Source organism: Sander vitreus, chromosome 5, assembly GCF_031162955.1.
Source record: "Sander vitreus isolate 19-12246 chromosome 5, sanVit1, whole genome shotgun sequence".
NCBI lineage: Eukaryota > Metazoa > Chordata > Actinopteri > Perciformes > Percidae > Sander > Sander vitreus.
The window spans coordinates 30,321,593-30,339,839 of NC_135859.1; the positions used below are offsets into that span (position 1 = coordinate 30,321,593).

An 18,247-nucleotide genomic window follows, 5' to 3' on the forward strand; every position below is an offset into this window, starting at 1 on the left:
CCAAGTACGGCAAACTTACTTAGGAGCAGCTCTCGGTTTGACGGACACACGAAAGGCCCTAAGGCAGCAGGTAGTTTCTATGTGAACACATGAGGAGATTCACACTCCGTGGACAATTACTTTATAATAAATATTAAATTGTACTTGTGTGGCACTTGCCAGAACCATTGAAAACAAAGCGCTTTACAAAAGGCAACAAAAAACATATGGGAACAGTGAAGATTATGATCAGGTAGCACAAATAAAACCAGGAAAAAGAGTTGAGAATTATGGCTGCAGCTAATGAATATTTTCATTATTGTCTAATCTTATCTTAATCTTGTTTTTCTTTGGTCAATGAACCGTTAAGTTAATAACATGTCAGAAAATATTGAAAAATGCTCATCACAAGTTCACCAGAGCCACAGGTTGACGTCTTCAAGGTGGCTTGTTTCGTCCAATCAACGTTCCAAAATATAAGCGTATTTGCTTCTTAAATTACTTAAATTATCTATCAAGTTTGCAGCCGATACATTTTCTGTTGATCAGCTAATATATACATCTTTTAAGAACTTGTTTTAGCTCTACAAAGGAAAAATCACTTCAGCTGTTTAAACATCTTTTGAACCATCACCCTCTATAAACACAAATAAATACCAGTGAAAAGATTTCAACAGTTTTAAATAGACACGTGAAGTCCTCTACAGTTGATCTAATTTTTGCAACAAATCCAGACCTGGTGCCCTTCTGGCTCCAGACCCTCAACATCCCCAGCTGTGACAACGACTTCCTCTCTGCTCCTGCTGGGCACTTTCTTCTGTAAAAGCAGAACATGTGTGTGCAGACGTGTTTGCACGCATGACAACAGTCTTCAGATCATGCATACAAGCAGCATGTCCTTGTAAACAACATCCTGCCCATACAGACCCCTCAGAGTACACTATGTGCAGACTTTCTGACTTCACTGACACAGAGTTAACTAGTTGTCAGCTGCACCCACATTTTGGTTAAGGATGGTGTGGAGGCACAATTTAACACAAACAAGCTTACAATGCAGGTCAACCATGAACAGAGTTAAAGGCAAGCACATCAGAAGGATTCACTGGCTCGTGGAAAGAACTAATGAGGAACGGGTGTATGTGGCTTATTCAAGAGCAACTTCTGACACAATCTGAATGACTTTGGCTAAATAAAGCACAAAACGCTACAAAAATGTGAATGTGACAAATTGCTCAATCTGCTACTCTCCCTCTGGTATTTGAACTTTTAAAAGCTCCACCATCATGAATGTTTGATAATCTTGGGTGGCGACATGTTAAGTTTGTCTGATTATTGGTCACTGTGGCAGATTGCAGCAATCTCGACACTCAAGAACAGAAATGGTGTTTATCTAGCGGCCTTAGCAACTGATCTTAGCAAATGCCAGATTTAACCAGCCAGCCAGTTTGATTTCCCGATGGTTGATTCCGTGGCTGAGAAGAAGGGAAAATCCTACCAGCGTAAAATTTACCGGTATTTAAATGGAGTCTGGTGCTTCTTCCCCGCCTTGCTCTCCATTACCTCTATGTTTGCGCCCAGATACGCAATGACCTAAATCATTGCATGAGGGTGGCGATGAATAATTTAAGGGATTTCTTAAATGGGAGTTCTTATCCTCTGGAAAACACCCTCTCTACTCTAGTCTCACTTTGTCCTGGGTACTTAGGTTTAGGTTAATAGGGACTGTATTTGTACACAATGCTACACGCTTGTAAAAATGGAAAGCTAGTGGGTTTCTTTGAACATGTGTTTCTGATCCGAAGAGAAGAGGGTGTGTGTCTTCCCTGGAAATAACATTATAAGAGATCCTCTTTGTCAATTGTAATCCTTTTCCTTTGAGTCAATATTTATAGAGAGCCCACACCTGTAAGTCAAGTGGAAATCCCCCCTCACATCTCAGTGAAATTAAATCCCTTTCTCTTTCTGTTTCTTGCAGATTGTCATCCCTTTCTTCAGCCTGCTCATAAAAGACCTCTACTTCCTCAACGAGGGATGTGCCAACAGGCTGCAGAGCGGACACATCAACTTTGAGGTAAACAGAATTTTAAAATCCCTGGAGGGAGTTTCCTCTTAAACAGATTACACCAGATTTTCTCTTTTTCACCACACAGCTGACTTCTCTGTCAGAAATTTATTATTACTATATTTTACTACACATGGCAACGGATTTGGTGCTATTTATTTCCACTTCCCTAAACAGTGTTAGAGAATGAAGAAGTAAGACCTGAATGTGTAAAGTGCAGCTTCGTTTCCATGGAACAAACACACTGACCAGTGACCAAAGACTCATGATTATTTCCACTGGTCTTCGGTCACAACTTCACTGAATCAGGCACTATTTTAAGGATTCATTCTATTCTTGGAAACTGCTGATTCCTTTTTCTGTCCTTCTCTGTTATGACGTTTATATAGTACATTTGAACACATTAACGTTTAGGACAGCTGACTACAACCACAGTATAGTTAGGTCACTGGGCAGCTTCAGTGGAGCCCTAAATGCCCAGTTAAAGTAACGGAGTAATAGTCAAGTCAACTATCCATAAACATGTTAATTCCTTCTGAATATTAACCTGGAGTGTCTGTTTTGGGTTTTATTTCAGAAATTCTGGGAACTGGCCAAACAAGTGAGCGAGTTCATGGCCTGGAAGAAAGTAGAGTGTCCGTTTGAGAAGGATCGTAAGATCCTGCAGTACCTGCTGACTGCTCCAGTATTCACCGAAGATGGTACGTTTATCAATGAATGAATACATGCATTATGTAGGAACCTATTTTATTAACTTGTTCCCAACATTTTGAACTATTCCTTTAAGAATAAGGCTGGAGAAGATGGAATGAAGCTGTAAAAGCGAAACATAAACTAAAGCTTCACGCTAATCAACATAGTGACTTTATCATGTCAGTAAATACTCTTTAACTTCTATTACTTAACTATCATTACTTTTTATGGTTATCATGCCAATATTTTTGGTCTGTTAGATGTCTAAAATCTAATTTTTAATCAGATTTGTTTTTGTTTTTCAACCCATATGCCATAAATAGAGTAGACAACAGCTTGACTCTTTTCTACAAAGCCTACACCCACACACACACCTTATAGTTATCACCTTGGCTCTCATACTGGAGCAGCGCTGATAGTTTCGGTGTCCTTTTAATCTACTTCAAAGTCGTGTGTCACTGGCTCCGGCTCTTATCATCGTCTTATCAGAGAGAGACAGGAAGGTCTGTAAAATCCTCCTGACATTGAAGTGCACCATCCGAACTGACCAGTCAGCTGTGAGTGCTCTGATCCTCTACAGCCAACACTTATCATTCATGGGAGACAGTGTTGGGTGATAGTGAACATCCTGCTGTCAACCAATTTGTGCATATAAACAGAGACTCAGAGTGTGGGAGAAAGTGATGACTTTTCATTTTAAATGAGGGTTCACTGATGTGTTACTGTTGTTTCCTAAAAGTCCGCTGATGTACATATTCTAAGGTAGCCTCAGGGACACTAACTGTTCAGGCTCTAAATAAAGTAAGAATTAGTAAAGAATCCACTGTAACTACTACTACTTTTTTTTAAATTCCTGTAATGGTTATGCTTCAACCTGTCAATACAGAAAGTACATGTGATGGGCAAAAATGCATTGCACAGGAGCCAAGACAGTCGCAGTGAAGAAAAAAGGACAAAGAAATAACCACAAAAAAGGATCAGTGCAGTTTAAAATGTTTTTTTTTCTTTTGCACACCGTGTTACACACCATTTATCACAAAAAATGCTTCCAGTAATAGGAAGTGAAGCGAAAAATGTGAAGAAAATGCAAGTAGACTGCAAATAGGGACCAGTGTCGTGAATTAGCTTTGGCTAAAAACACTATGATACATACATCAGATGATTGTTGAAGCTTATCTATGTTTTTTTTTTTTGTATCTGTCCCTATCTAAATAAACCTTTTAATAATAATACATATTAGCCAGAGTCCTGAATATTATTAAGACATTTTAGAAAAGCTAATAATGTTCTCTTGGATTTTCTCATTGCAGCGTTGTATCTGGCATCGTACGAGAGCGAAGGTCCTGAGAACAACATGGAGAAGGACAGATGGAAGTCTCTGAGGTGTGTAAGAACCCCACCCTTTCCCCCACCCACCCCTGTCTGCCTCTACACACACACACACACACACACACACACACACACACACACCCCCTCACACCCTCACACCCTCTGGGCTTTGGAGTCTTTCAATCATAGCTGTCACCCCACATCCCATCCTGCCTCTCTGCTGACCAGGCAGACCCAGAGGGATGTAGGTCACCCTGATGCTGACCTGCACGCTATTCAATTAATGCATTGAACACACACACAGGTGCTCATCATTCTTCTTTGTCACACAGTCACTTGCATAGACATACGCAAAGGACATCAGTCATTTTAACACAATTACATCTTATGCACACACACGCACGCACGCACAATTGTAAAAATCCAGCAGCTAAAGACTCAGATATTTCCCTCAGGAGCTGGAGAGGCCAAAACTGATATAAAAACAAAAGACAGAAATACAATTCCAGTTTAATGCTAAGTTGCTTTAATGCTAAGTTGCTTTATGCTTGTAGAACAGTTTGCTAGTAGTGGTACCCACATAACAAGGTACCCACAAGTAAGGGCTGTGCATCTGTTTGTTGTAAAATTGTTCATATATATTTTACAAACGTTAAAATGTTTTAATATTCGTAATAAAAAAATATATATCTTCAGCCACAAGTCTCATATGGGGAAAGCTGTCTGTAATTTTTTTAAACTCATCTATACAGTTTCCCCAAAGCTTTACTCACAGAACAGATTGTATACATTTATTTATTTATTTAGAAATCTGACAAGGAAGGACTAAAGAACAGCAAGACATGGAAACTGGAATGTGAAAATACACAAGACAGACATATAAAAAATAAATGCAGTATTTATGGACAGTGAACACATTATTTAATGCAGGTTGCCAAAACCAGACCCCACACACCCAACCGCCCACATGTAGATGTATGATTCAGATCTGCTGGCAGGGGTTAGAGTTGAGAGAAGGTTTTGGACTCAGAGCCGTGTGTGTTTGTGTGTGTTTGTGTGTGTTTGTGTGTGTTTGTGTGTGTGTGTGTGTGTGTGTGTGTGTGTGTTTGTCTGCCCATGAGCCGTGTGTGTGTGTGCGTCAACCCTCTGTGTATCCCCCTGAGCTTTGCCTCCGCTGCGCCACGATCTGTCACTTTATTCTAGCCGAGCTGCGTCAGCAAAACGTGATGCTCAGATCAGAGAGATTGTTCAACACAGACTGTCTCTCTAATCAACTCTGGAAATCCACTTGCGTTGATGTTCACTTGCGGTAAAACCAATAAGTGTATTGTAAACCAAGTTTGTCAGCTATTGAATTATACTATAGACTAGTATGAATCAATTATTTGCTTTTATGAGCTGCGGTGGTGGAGGTACACACGCTCTGAATTCTTTCAGTTGGCATCATACGATAAGCCTAACTAACAGGACTAACAGCGGTTTCTTTCTTGTCTCCACAGATCCACTCTGCTAAGCAGGGTCTAAACTTCTAATCTGAAGAAATCAGAATGAAGACAAACCCCTGACAAGCGAGCCAGGCCCTGTCAACGCCGCCGTTGTCTAAACAAAGTATTCCCGTGTTGGAAGGGAAACGACAATCTCTACTTTGGCTGGCGAGGATCTTTTGTGTCCCCCCCCCCCCCAGCTTCAGATTTCTATCAAGCTCTGCTTTTCCTCACCTTCTCGCTCTTTGTGCTGTATATTTCAGGACAGCTGTTTTTCCTCTTTGTATGACTTTGTAGTCTTGTAGAGAAATGCTACAAACCTTCACAGTAAAAGCCAAGGGGTGCCAAGGTTTCTTTTCTGAAGCATTTCACCCTGATAAACCTTCTGTGAGCGTAAATAGAGTTGTTGGGGTTGTTTGTCCACCCCGCTAGTTTTCAACAAGTGTTTTTCACTGAAGCTACAAAGTTAGCTGCTGGTTGGCTAACTCAACAGAAACGCTTTACTTGCTGGTTTAATAAGCCAGCGTTCTTTGTACGGAGAACTCAAAACTTGCCTGGAACACTGTTTATCATTAAGCTAGCCATCATTTGTCTTATTTTGTCTCCTTCCTTTGAGTATATCTCACTTCATGTTCCTGAAGGTTTTGTTAATCGTGATGTGTAAGAAAATGCGCTGGCTGCATTTTAAAGAAGATGTAACTGAGTTTTTTTTTGTTTGTGTGGTATGCATTTTTGTGATTTTCTTAAGCAGGAAGTAACACTTCCTTGCCGTTTATATTTGACACACCCAAGGCCTCAGTAACCTTCAACCATACGAGAAACACTTTGGTTAAACGGCATCTGAAACCCCCGTCCCCTGCATCTTTCCAACATAGGAATTGGGGTTTGAGACACTGTTGGATGCTCTGACGAGCACTTCATTACTGAGGCCTTTAGCAGTGAGTTTAAATGGAAGGTGTGTTTCCTGTTGTTCCTGATAATTAATGTTAAAATAGCCCCAGTGCTGCTGAGAAGATAAGCTGGGCTGTAGGCTACCATTCATATTTTCCCCCTTTTGGTCCTGCTCTAATGTAGAAAACGAGTGTGCTTGTGCTGCCCCCTGGTGGTTCAGTCTGAAAAGTGAATGGATTTTGTGTGGTCGAATAATGTGCACTGAGGATTTATGTTTAAACCCTAAACATGCTAAATAATATCCTTTTTATGTTTTCATTTTCATATTATAAAAAAGTATAGTTTCTGCCATATTTGTTTAATTTATAAATATATTTGTGTAGTCACATTATGTCCTCATGCCAATATTTACTATTATTTTATTGTTATTTAATTTTGTACTAGGTACATAACATACTTAAGTAGTCCTCAGGTATTGACTTAACTATTATTTTTATATACAAGTTTGTATGAGACTTATTTTTCAAGGTACTAGCTCAGAGTATGATGTTAAATGACTGATGTCTGCTTTGCCTTGACTGCTCCTCCCTCAACACAGAGTGCTGTTGTGATTTATTGTGTACTGTGTTTGTTTTTTTCCCCTTCCTGTGTTCATTCATTTGTATTTGGACTGTTAAAAATGGAAAGAGGAACCATTTGTAAATGAGTTAGTAGTGTTTCAAAGAGAAAGTTAATAAACAATGTTTAAAAGTATTAAGTGTCTCGGTGGGTTTCTTAAACGATTTGAGCATGGAAGTGTATATAACGTAATAATAATGACTTTATAAATATATAGCGCCTTTCAAGAAACCCAAGACACTTTACAGAATTACTGTGGCTAAGCTAAAGGAGGATGTAGGCTGTGGTAAACAGGTGGTGTTTCAGGAGTTCTTTTAAATACAACCGTTAAGATTTCTATTGCATCTCAGACTTCATAAAGCAATGGAGCTGGCTCAGGTGTCATAAAAAAAAAGAAGATAAATGTTACATTATCTTTACATTATTATTTCAAAGAGTTGGATTTTGCTACAGAATAAACAGCTTAATATCTTACCAAGGAATAAATAACTTTCAAAATAAATGTGTAAGTAGTACTTATTGCTCAGTCAAATACAATTTAGTTTCTATCATTTATACCAGTGGTTCCCAACCTTTTTTCCTTGGCGCCCCTCTACTTATGTCTAAGAAAAGCTGAGCCCCCCCCTCCGAAACCGAAGTTGAGGTAACTCTCGAAATAGCGCCTTACTTTCTTTTTTGATAGAGAGCAGTTATCAGCACTTTTACGTTTCTCCGCCATGTTTCATTCATGAAACAGTGATGCCGTGGCGGCAGGAGAAACGAGGATGATAGCAGCTAGCAGCTGACCTGATGACAGCAAGGGTCCCAGATTAAGAGGTCCCGGAGGTTTGGCCTACTAAGTAGCCTGACTACAATTTTATATATACAAAAATATATAGTTTTTATACAGACTTTTGTATACATTATATATTCTAGTGTATTATCATAATTTGTTTAACGTGCAAATATTATTTTTTTTTTACCTCAACATCAAACCAGATAAAGACTTGCGCACCCCCTGTGATCTTTGCCGCCCCCCTGAGGGATCCCCGGACCCCAGGTTGGGAACCACTGATTTATACTATGACTTATGAGTTTCTATGACATACTATACTATGACTTTTGTATCACTTTTTATGACATACTATACAGACTTTTTTTTAAAATTTTTATGACACTGACATTTTATGCATTTTTATAACATTCTATACTATGACTTTTTTAATGAATTGTTATGGCATGCTATACTATGACTTTATATGACATGCTATACTATGACGTTTTTATGAAATACTATACTATGAATTTTTCTGACTTTTTATAACATACTATACTGTGATTTTTTTTATATATATTTTTTTTTTTTGGGGGGGAGGGTATTTTAGGCCTTTATTTGTATAGGACAACTTAGACTTGAAAGGGGAGAGAGAAGGTGAATGACATGCAGCAAAGGGCCACAGGTCGGAATCGAATCCGCGACCGCTGCGTCAAGGAGTAAACCTCTATATATGGGCGCCCACTCTACCAGGTGAGCTTCCAGTATGATTTTTTTAAAATAATTTTTATGACATACTATACCATGACTTTTTATGACATGCTATACTCTGACTTTTATGACATACTATAGTATAGTATGACTTTTCAAGAATCTTTGACATACTATACTATTACTTTTACGAATTTTTATAACATGCTATATATGACATTTGATGACTTTTTATGACATGCTATACTGTGACTTTTTATGGCGTTTTATAACATACTATACTATGGCTTTTTATGAATTTTTATGACATACTATACTATGACTTTTTTATGACATGCTATACAATGTCTTTTTATGACATGCTATGCTATGACCTTTTATGAATTTTAGGACATACTATACTATGACTTTTTATGACAAGCTGTACTATGACTTTTTTATAAAAAACTATACACACCTTCACCTTCCTGGGCACCATGATCTCTGCTGACCTCTCCTGGACGACAAACACCACAGCTGTCATTAAAAAGCCACAGCAATGCCTGCACTTCCTGAGAGTACTAAGGAACAACAACAACGGCAAGGAGCTGCTAGTGACCTTCTACTGTTCCACCGTCGAGAGCATCCTAACGTATTGCATCACGGTGTGGTTCTCACACTGCACTGAGGCAGAACGGAAGAAGCTCCAGAGAGTGGTCAACACCGCTCAGAGGATCATCGGCTGCCCTTCCCCTCCCTGAAGGACATCAATTCATCCCGCTGCCTCAGCAGATCTAAGGCAATCATCAAAGACTGCTCCCATCCTGCCTACCCCCTGTTTGACCTGCTGCCCTCTGGCAGGCGCTACAGGTCAATCAGGACCAGGACAACCCCCCCCACACGCATGCACACACATTCATACCTTCACATACGGCCCATGTGTTTTACTATTTATTTCTTGTCTTTTAGATTTGGATTTATGATACTGGGTGAACTTCTGCTAAACATTTCGTTGTTCATTTTGTACAATGACAAAGTGGTAAATATCTTGTGTTTAATGAACATAAATTATAAAAAAAATAATCTTATTTACATTCAGCATGGGTTTTAGGATCCACTGTTATCTGCAAATACCAAGCAACACAGTTTCTTTAATGTCTAGCATTATGAAAAGGTCTGACCCTCAGCTGAGACACTACAGGTTTGTCTTGTCTTCCCAGATGAACGCTGGTTTCAATTGTGGCAACATCAATTAAGTGATGCATCAAAACGTTAAAAGCAACACGTCAAACCTGTCAAAGCAGCAGTGAATGAGCACTTCAAGCAGAGAAAGGTGGACTCACCAGTGGTAAGAACCATTACAGATCAGCTGGACTGTGGCAATGTACATGACCCAGGAACAGACAGCATGACAAGAGAAGCATAACAGAATGCTGGTAAGGTGGAAGTTAACACAGTCTGTAATGTGTCGTATATTAAAGATCTGGATCCGGTGTGGACTTTAGTGATTACATAATGCTGACATGAAACCTCACCTTTTATCATCAGATTAAACCAAATCTTAAATAACATCAGAATCAGCTTTATTGGCCAAGTATGTATACACATACAAGGAATTTGACTCTGGTTAACATATATAAGTAACTTATAATGTAACACAAAAAGACATGCAGACCTAATTTAGTATGAGCCAGGGACCTGGAAAACAAACCTGGTAAGGGAAACAGACTTATTGAAGGTACACAAGTTATGTCTCCCTATAACAGAAGACAAATCTAATTTTCCTGGAAAGCAATAAAAAGGCACTTAAAGTTTCTCTTAAAATCATTTACAAAACTTTCTTGAAGGTAAATGAGAAATAGGTTAAGGGACAACAATATAACATGCTGTGTAAGACGAAAAAAACTTTATGATCAATATTTGATGAAATCAGTGAGAGACGGAAGTATTGTGATCGTGTTTTCTGGTGATGTTGGGGCTGAATTTTCTGCAGAGGCAGGAAATAAAAATGTATATTTGGCTCCACCGAGTGGCCAAATAAAGTTAATGCAATGCTGACAGTGTTTGCTGCTGAATTACACTTCCAGCACTCACAACAATACACAAAGATTTGAGGCAATAATAAAGTGAGATATATATAGCTTTAAAAAAATATTATTCATGTAAAAGAAAACGGATAATGTGTGATCTTGGAGACAGAATGACCAATCAGTGTCCTACTCTTTGGCATATAACATTAATATTGCCCTAAATTTGACTTCTACTATATTCAAGATAAGTCACACACATTTAAAAGAAAAATGGAACATATATGCGTTAACTGCACAGCACTAAAAACTATGCTATGTTTAATGGCATCCAGAACTGATTATCCTATATTTGGTATTCAAAATAAAGTAAGTACATCATACTATGGTGTTTAAAGTAATGCATCAGGGTTCAAATAACATATTAGACCATGTGTTTAAATATCTGCATAGTAAGTCTATGGTCTCCACAAAATGACAACATACGTTAATGAAATTTTTGAATCATCAACAACAAACATCATACTTAATTATGGCATTCAAAAAGTCTCAAATTAAACTCTGCCATTCAAAATACTTATTCATACCATTCTGATAACACCCTGTGATATCTGGACATGTGCTGTACTATAATAGGACAGTTAGAGTTAACATTATATACGAAACTACATCATATTATTTTAAAAGAGACACATTGCAGTACTTTAATATGGTATCTGAAGAACTACAAAGCCAATAAACAATAACAAATCACATTAAACCTGTGGCTCCCAACCAAGAGGTGTTATATTGGTATATTGGTCGACCTGGTCATTACCCACTGACATGATAATGGGTCACAAGAAGACATTGATTTGTGCCAGAGGGTCAGAAGCTAAACAGGTCATAAACCACTGCACTCAACTACGACCTTTAAACGATGCCATGCTGTAACATTTAGAGACATTTTAAATATGAAAACTGTAGCTATACAACAGATCACTGTATGTTATACTGTGGCAACTGGAGGTGGAAAACTATTGTGCAACAGACTGAACAATTTCATGTGTTTACAAATATTTAAGCTGTATTGCTGGGTACCAAATTCAATACTTTTTAGGCACAGACCGAATTGCCTCCATAGTATCGATTATTGAAAAATGCCTCGTCATTCAATACCATATTTCAAGAGGCCTACCTAAGGAGTAAATGTCATTAGCGTCAGTGAGCCAATACATGCAGCATGCTGCTACCAAGATATAATAATGCTCGTGATTGGCTGATTAACGTTACATGTAGGTTACATGTCGTAGAGGCAGGCAGGAAAAACTCTATGTTACGCACAGAGACAGGACGTAGTAGGAGCTGAAAAATAAATTAAAAGAGTTGTGCTGTAATGTGTAAAACTGTAATTGTTTTTGTTAAAATGGATTTTATAAAATTGGTATCGAAAAAAGTTTCTTTCAGGAACTGGTATCAAAGTCATGGTATTGGTATCGGTAGCCTACCGGTACAGAACATTTTTTAACCATAACCACCCTTAATAATCTGGCCCTCTCATCAAATCTCACCATAAATCAAGACTGATTTGGGTCTAGATAATGTCATCTTGCAACTAAACTAACCATGTACTGGAGCATGCGATGTAGACTGCTGGCTAAAGATAACCATAAATAGCCTACACTAAGAGCATACTTCACGTAGGTGGTAATAATACCCGATTACGCAAATCGGAGATCACTAAAATTAATGTTGAGTCACTTTGTGCATATGCAAAGACAATGTCGGTCTCAGTAGTTTTCTCTAGACCCCTGCCAAACCTGATCAGCGATGACGTACAGCCGCATGTCATCCTTCCATCGCTGGTTGTTGGGATGGTGCCCAGCTAATGATGTGGGCTACGTGAATAACTGGAGGGCATTCTGGGGAAAGCCTGGTCTGATTAGGAGAGACGGAATTCATCCCACTTTGGACGGAGCCGCTCTCAAATCAAAAAATCTGACCGAGTCTATTATCGGTCATAAACCATGACAACCCAAATTTGATATTAGTAATAAGAGGTGCAGTGCTACGCGCTCCTCTGTGCTTCCGTTAGAGCAGTCGCCCACTCATATTCTTATAACCACGGTATCTGTCCCCCGACTGAGATCGGTTAAATCAAAGGTAAACAAAAGAGGGGCTATACATAACAACCAAATTGGAATTAAATCACTGCAATGATAGAACAGAATAAGAAAATTAGATGTGGACTATTAAATATTAGATTCTTCTAAAGCAGTATTAGTAAACGATTTGTGTTAGTCTAAATGAAGAGCCTTGTTCTTAATCTTCAACATCAAACATGGAAAACATTACAACCAATTATATTTGTTGTTGTTTACCGAGCTCCAGGTCCATATTCTGAATTTTTATCGGAATTCTCTGAGTTTTTATCACATCATCAATAGCCTTAGTATTGCTTTCAACTCACTACTAGATCAATTGGTTTTAGTCAGAGAGTGCATAAGGCCACTCACTGTTTTAACCACACCCACGACCTTGTGCTGGCATATGGCATCGAAATTGAAGATTTAATAGTATTTCTGCAGAATCCTTTATTATCAGACCATTTTTAATAACTTTTGAATTCTTACTACCCGACTATACGAAATTAGATAAAAGCTTCTACACTAGATGCCTATCTGACAGTGCTATAGCTAAATTTAAGGAAGATATTCCAACAGCATTTAACTCACTGTTGTGCTTTAATATAACAGAGACCTTTATGTTAACTTTAGTCCCTCCCAAATTGATGATTTTTGTAGACGGTGCTATGGCCTGCCTACAGATAACTTTAGACTCTGTTGCTCCCCTCAAAAAGAAGATGATGAAGCAAAGGAAACTTGGTATAACTCCCAAATTCGCAAATTAAAACAAATCTCGCGAAAACTTGAAAGTAAATGGCGTTCCACCAAACTGGAAGAATCTCGTTTAGATTGGCAAGACAGTCTGAAAACCTACAGGAAGGCCATCAGAAATGCCAGATCAGACTATTACTCATCACTAAAATAAGAACAACCCAAGGTAGCCAGGCTGACAGATAGCTACAGCTCTATTGAGCCATCTATTCCTATAGCTCTGAGTAGTGATGACTTGAGCTTCTTCAATGATAAAATTATAACAATTAGAAATAAAATTCATCACCTTTTGCCCTCAACCTCTAACGGTTCATCTTTAAACGCTGTTAGAAAGAATGACAAGCCCTGACATAGACACTAGACTGCTTTTATCCTATAGATCTTCAACAATTAATGTTAAAGGTCTCTTCAGCTAAGCCATCTACCTGACTCTTAGACCCCATCCCAATGAGGCTACTAAAAACGTAACTTTCGCCAAAATGCAATCTTGGGTGTTTTTGTGAATGTACCCGAGTCAAACTTTCGTTTTACTTTTAAGATTTACCGTATTTTCGTTTTTCGGTCAAATGGCCTTTTGAATGGGAGTGCTAGGGGCACTTTTATGCTAGCCTCAAAATAGCTATTTTTAAAACACTAAGAAGGCTCGATACAACATGAAACTTTGCTTGAAGTATCACCAGGGGCTCTACACCTTAACAAAAGCATTGACAACATTGTTTGTGTACCCAGAGTTTACTCAAAAGAAAGGTTTTGAGCAACTCACGTTAGCAGTTGTTGTTTACGCTATCCGCCATTTTCCCAGTCAAAAATAGGCGATCTCCGAATGCGAATGAACGGACTCCATAGGAGGAAATGTCATTCCTATATGAGGCTCCTTTTTCAACTACAAGGTCAATATTGTGTTTCACTAACGACAAAACAACAAATTATCCGTGCATTTATATGGAACTAAACTCTCCTCCCTCGACTATTTTTGACTGGCTCGATAGACGGGGACCGGAAGAACAACAGCTACAGTGAGTTGCTCAAAACCTTTTTTAGTAAACTCTGTGTACACAAACAATGTTGTCAATACTTTTGTTAAGGTGTAGAGACCCTGGTCATACTTCGAGCAAAGTTTCATGTTGTGTCGAGCCTTCTTAGTGTTTTAAAAATATCTATTTTGAGGCTAGCATAAAAGTGCCCCTAGCACTCCCATTCGAAAGGCCATTTGCCCGAAAAACGAAAATACGGTAAATCTTAAAAGTGGCGATTCCATCCTAATTATGCTTTTAGACGAAAGTTTGACTCGGGTACATTCACAAATAGACCCTAGGTTGCATTTTGGCGAGAGTTACACTTTAAAGAAGTGTTACCCATGGTTAACACTTCATTACTAGATATGATCAATGTCTTTATTAACAGGTTATGTATCGCAGTAGCTGTGCTAAAACCTCTTCTGAAAAGAGGTCTTAGCCAACTATAGACCTATATCTAACCTTCCCTTTCTCTCCAAGACCCTTGAGAAGGTAGTCGCTAATCAGTTATGTGATTTAGCAATAGTTTATTTGAGGACTTTCAGTCAGGATTTAGAATACATCATAGCACAGAGACGGCACTGGTGAAAATTACTAACAACCTTCTAACTGCTTCAGACAAAGGACTTGTCTCCGTACTTGTCTTATTAGATCTTAGTACTGCATTCGACACTATTGACCATACCATCCCCGTTACAGAGACTGGAACATTTAGTTGGCATTAAAGGAATCACACTAAGCTGATTTAAGTCCTATTTCTCTGACCGATCCCAATTTGTTAATGTTAACGATAAATCCTCCAGGTATGCTAAAGTTAGCCATGGCGTTCCACAAGGCTCAGTGTTTGGACCAATTATATTCTCCTTATATATGCTTCCTCTAGGCAATATTATTAGGAAACACTAAATTAACTTTCACTGTTAATCCAATTATACTTATCAATCAAGCCAGATGACACCAGTCAGTTAGCTAAACTTCAAGCATGAATTAAAGATATAAAATCATGGATGACCTAGACCTAAAATTTAGAATTTTCTGATGTTAAACTCAAGCAAAACTGAAGTTATTGTGCTGGGCCCTAAACACCTCCGAACCTCATTATCCAAAGATATAGTTACTCTGGATGGTATTGCCCTGGCCTCCAGCACTACTGTCAGAAATCTGGTAATCTAGGAGTTATTTTTGATCAGGATATATCCTTTAACACCCACTTAAAACAAACCTCAAGAACAGCCTTTTTTCATCTTCGTAACATTGCCAAAATTAGGCACATTCTGTCTCAAAACAATGCTGAAAAACTAGTCCATGCATTCGTTACTTCCAGGCTGGACTACTGTAATTCCTTACTATCAGGTTGCCCAAATGGGTCCCTTAAGACTCTCCAGCTGATCCAGCATCGCGTCCCTTCTCCTGACCTACAAAGCTCTAAATGGTCAAGCACCATCATATATTGAAGAGCTCATAGTACCTTATTGTCCCACTAGAGCACTGCACTCCCAGAATGCAGAGTTACTTGTGGTTCCTAGAGTCTCTAAAAGTAGAATGGGAGCCAGAGCCTTCAGCTATCAGGCTCCTCTCCTGAGGAACACCGTCACCACATTTAAAAGTAAACTTAAAACTTGCCTCTTCGATAAAGCTTATATTTAGGGAGTGAGGAGTTGCAGTGCTCAGCTTTTCTGCTTCTCTTCATAGTCGTCAGATTAATCTACCATATAATAAATGATATAATCAAAGTAGAGGGAGGCAGGCCAGTACAGCCCGATCCGGCAGGGGAGAGTTCTAGCCCGACCAGGCTCCTCTCCTTAACCTGTCTCCCTTAATTATGCTGTTATAGTTTTAGACTGCTGGTGGACTTCCTTTGACACACTGAGCTTCTCTCTCCTCTCTCTTTCCATCTGTGTGCATCCTTGTCCCAGAAATGCTTGTTACTAACTTAGCTCTGGGGAGCTTATTCCCTGGAGTCCTTATGTTTCCTTGGCTTAGGGTGGCACCTAAATCATGATTTCAGCTGTCCTGGTAGTCCTGCTCTGCACCCTGCTATGCCCTGTTACACCCTGCTACGCTCTGCAGTGACCTGCTACGTCCTGCTGCGTCCTGCTATGCCCTGCTACGTCCTGTTACGCCCTGCTATGCTCTGCTCTGCCCTGCTACGTCCTGTAACGCCCTGCAGTGCCCTGCTATGCCATGAACTACTACAACTACTATTTCTGGTCATTGTTCCATTATCTTTATTGTGACTATTATTGCCACTGTTCATCACACCCCCAACCGGCACCGTCAGACACCACCTACCAAGAACCTGGGTCTGTCCAAGGTTTCTCCCTAAAAGAAGTTTTTCTCATCACCAAGGTTTCTTCCTAAAAGGAGTTTTTCCTCGCCACTGTCGCACTAAATGCTTGCTCTTGGGGGAATTACAGAAATTGTTGGGTCTTTGTAAATTATAGAGTGTGGTCTAGACCTACTCTATCTGTAAAGTGTCCTGAGATAACTATTGTTATGATTTGATACTATAAATAAAATTGAATTGAATTGAATATCCTGTCAGCTATCCAGTGATGTGAGATCGTAAACACTGTAAACAACAAGAGGAAGCACATGTAAACATGAGGAGAGCATGCAAACTGCAAAAACAAAGCCAGCTGCCTGGTGGGTTTAAACCCAGACTTTAGGGTGGCGGGGTTAAAAACTGTGAAGCCAAAACAGTTAATTCTTCCAATATGAACATGTGTTCTGCCAGACTGCCCTTGAGCAAGTTACTGCAACCCTACTCAGCCACTGGGAGAATGCATGTATTACAGAGTCAGCTAAATGCCTTTAGTGTGTCAACATGTTTGCCTATTCAGAATGTGTCCTCAGATCATTTGCCAGCCTCTCCGATTACTCTCAGGTTCAGGTTAGAAGTCAGTGACCTGGATTTTTACTTTGTTGTTCTGTGACTGCTGCAGATGATTCAGATTTGGCCACCTGCCATTATTGTTCTGTACCTGTCAATAAAACCTGCTGCAGGCAAGGCTGCATCACAGACAAACGCACTGTGAAAACCAATTAATCATTTGTGGATGTGAAAGACTAAAGCTTTGGGTCTAGACTTTCACTTGTCCCAAACCAGAGAAATGCAAAATATGAAAACATGGAACCCAAGAGACGAGAATTATCATAGTAAAGGCATAGATAGGGTGGCACCTAGAGTATATTATACTATCTCTCTTTGTTTTAATGAATATTTGTATATGAACAAAGACTACAAAGATGGTACTGTGTAGAAATGTACTGTGAAAGGTGTCACAAATACCCCACAGTGAGTTATCATCAATCTCTGCACTTCCCCTCAGCTCTACTGAGTGTTTCAGCGTCTTAAAAGCAAATGTTTTGGTTTTTCCAGCCTGCAACGTCACTGTTTTGCTTCCTCTCACTACTCTCTTTAAAAACTTTTTTTTCCGGCTAGCAGCAGGCAGCTGTTTTGAGCAAACAATCTCTGATAAACCCACTGTATGCTACCTGTCATACACCAATCAGAAGACTGACAAGCAACAAGATGCTGAAGAAAGTGGAACTTTCTAGCAGCTAAGGTTACATTTACACACAAGTCTTAATGCTTAATTCGGATTTTTGCTCCATCACTGTTCTCCATTTTGTAGGCATGGTCAAGTTTTTAATTTTACTGTCTGTGTCTAGGGCTAACTCCCGCCGGCGCATAATTGTGACAAATGTCGATGTAGATTGACGTAAAAGTCGCATCAAATCTGCCTTGGTTGTTAACACTGCGGCCGGATTGAAAAAAATCTGACCTAGGTCTGATTCAGGACCACATATTGGTGCATACTTATC

The 18,247-nt window shown here is 39.2% G+C and overlaps 1 protein-coding gene across 1 annotated transcript in view; it reads left to right on the forward strand.

The window, feature by feature from the left end:
* Positions 1-5,991, forward strand: part of rasgef1ba (RasGEF domain family, member 1Ba) — a 32,757-nt gene extending 26,766 nt beyond the window's left edge. Inside the window, exons 11-14 of the mRNA XM_078251443.1 lie at positions 1,955-2,050; positions 2,619-2,742; positions 4,045-4,117; positions 5,563-5,991. Coding sequence (XP_078107569.1) covers positions 1,955-2,050; positions 2,619-2,742; positions 4,045-4,117; positions 5,563-5,587 — 318 coding nt within the window. The 3' untranslated portion in view covers positions 5,588-5,991. The remainder of the gene's footprint in view (positions 1-1,954; positions 2,051-2,618; positions 2,743-4,044; positions 4,118-5,562) is intronic.
* The last annotated feature ends 12,256 nt before the right edge of the window (positions 5,992-18,247 follow it).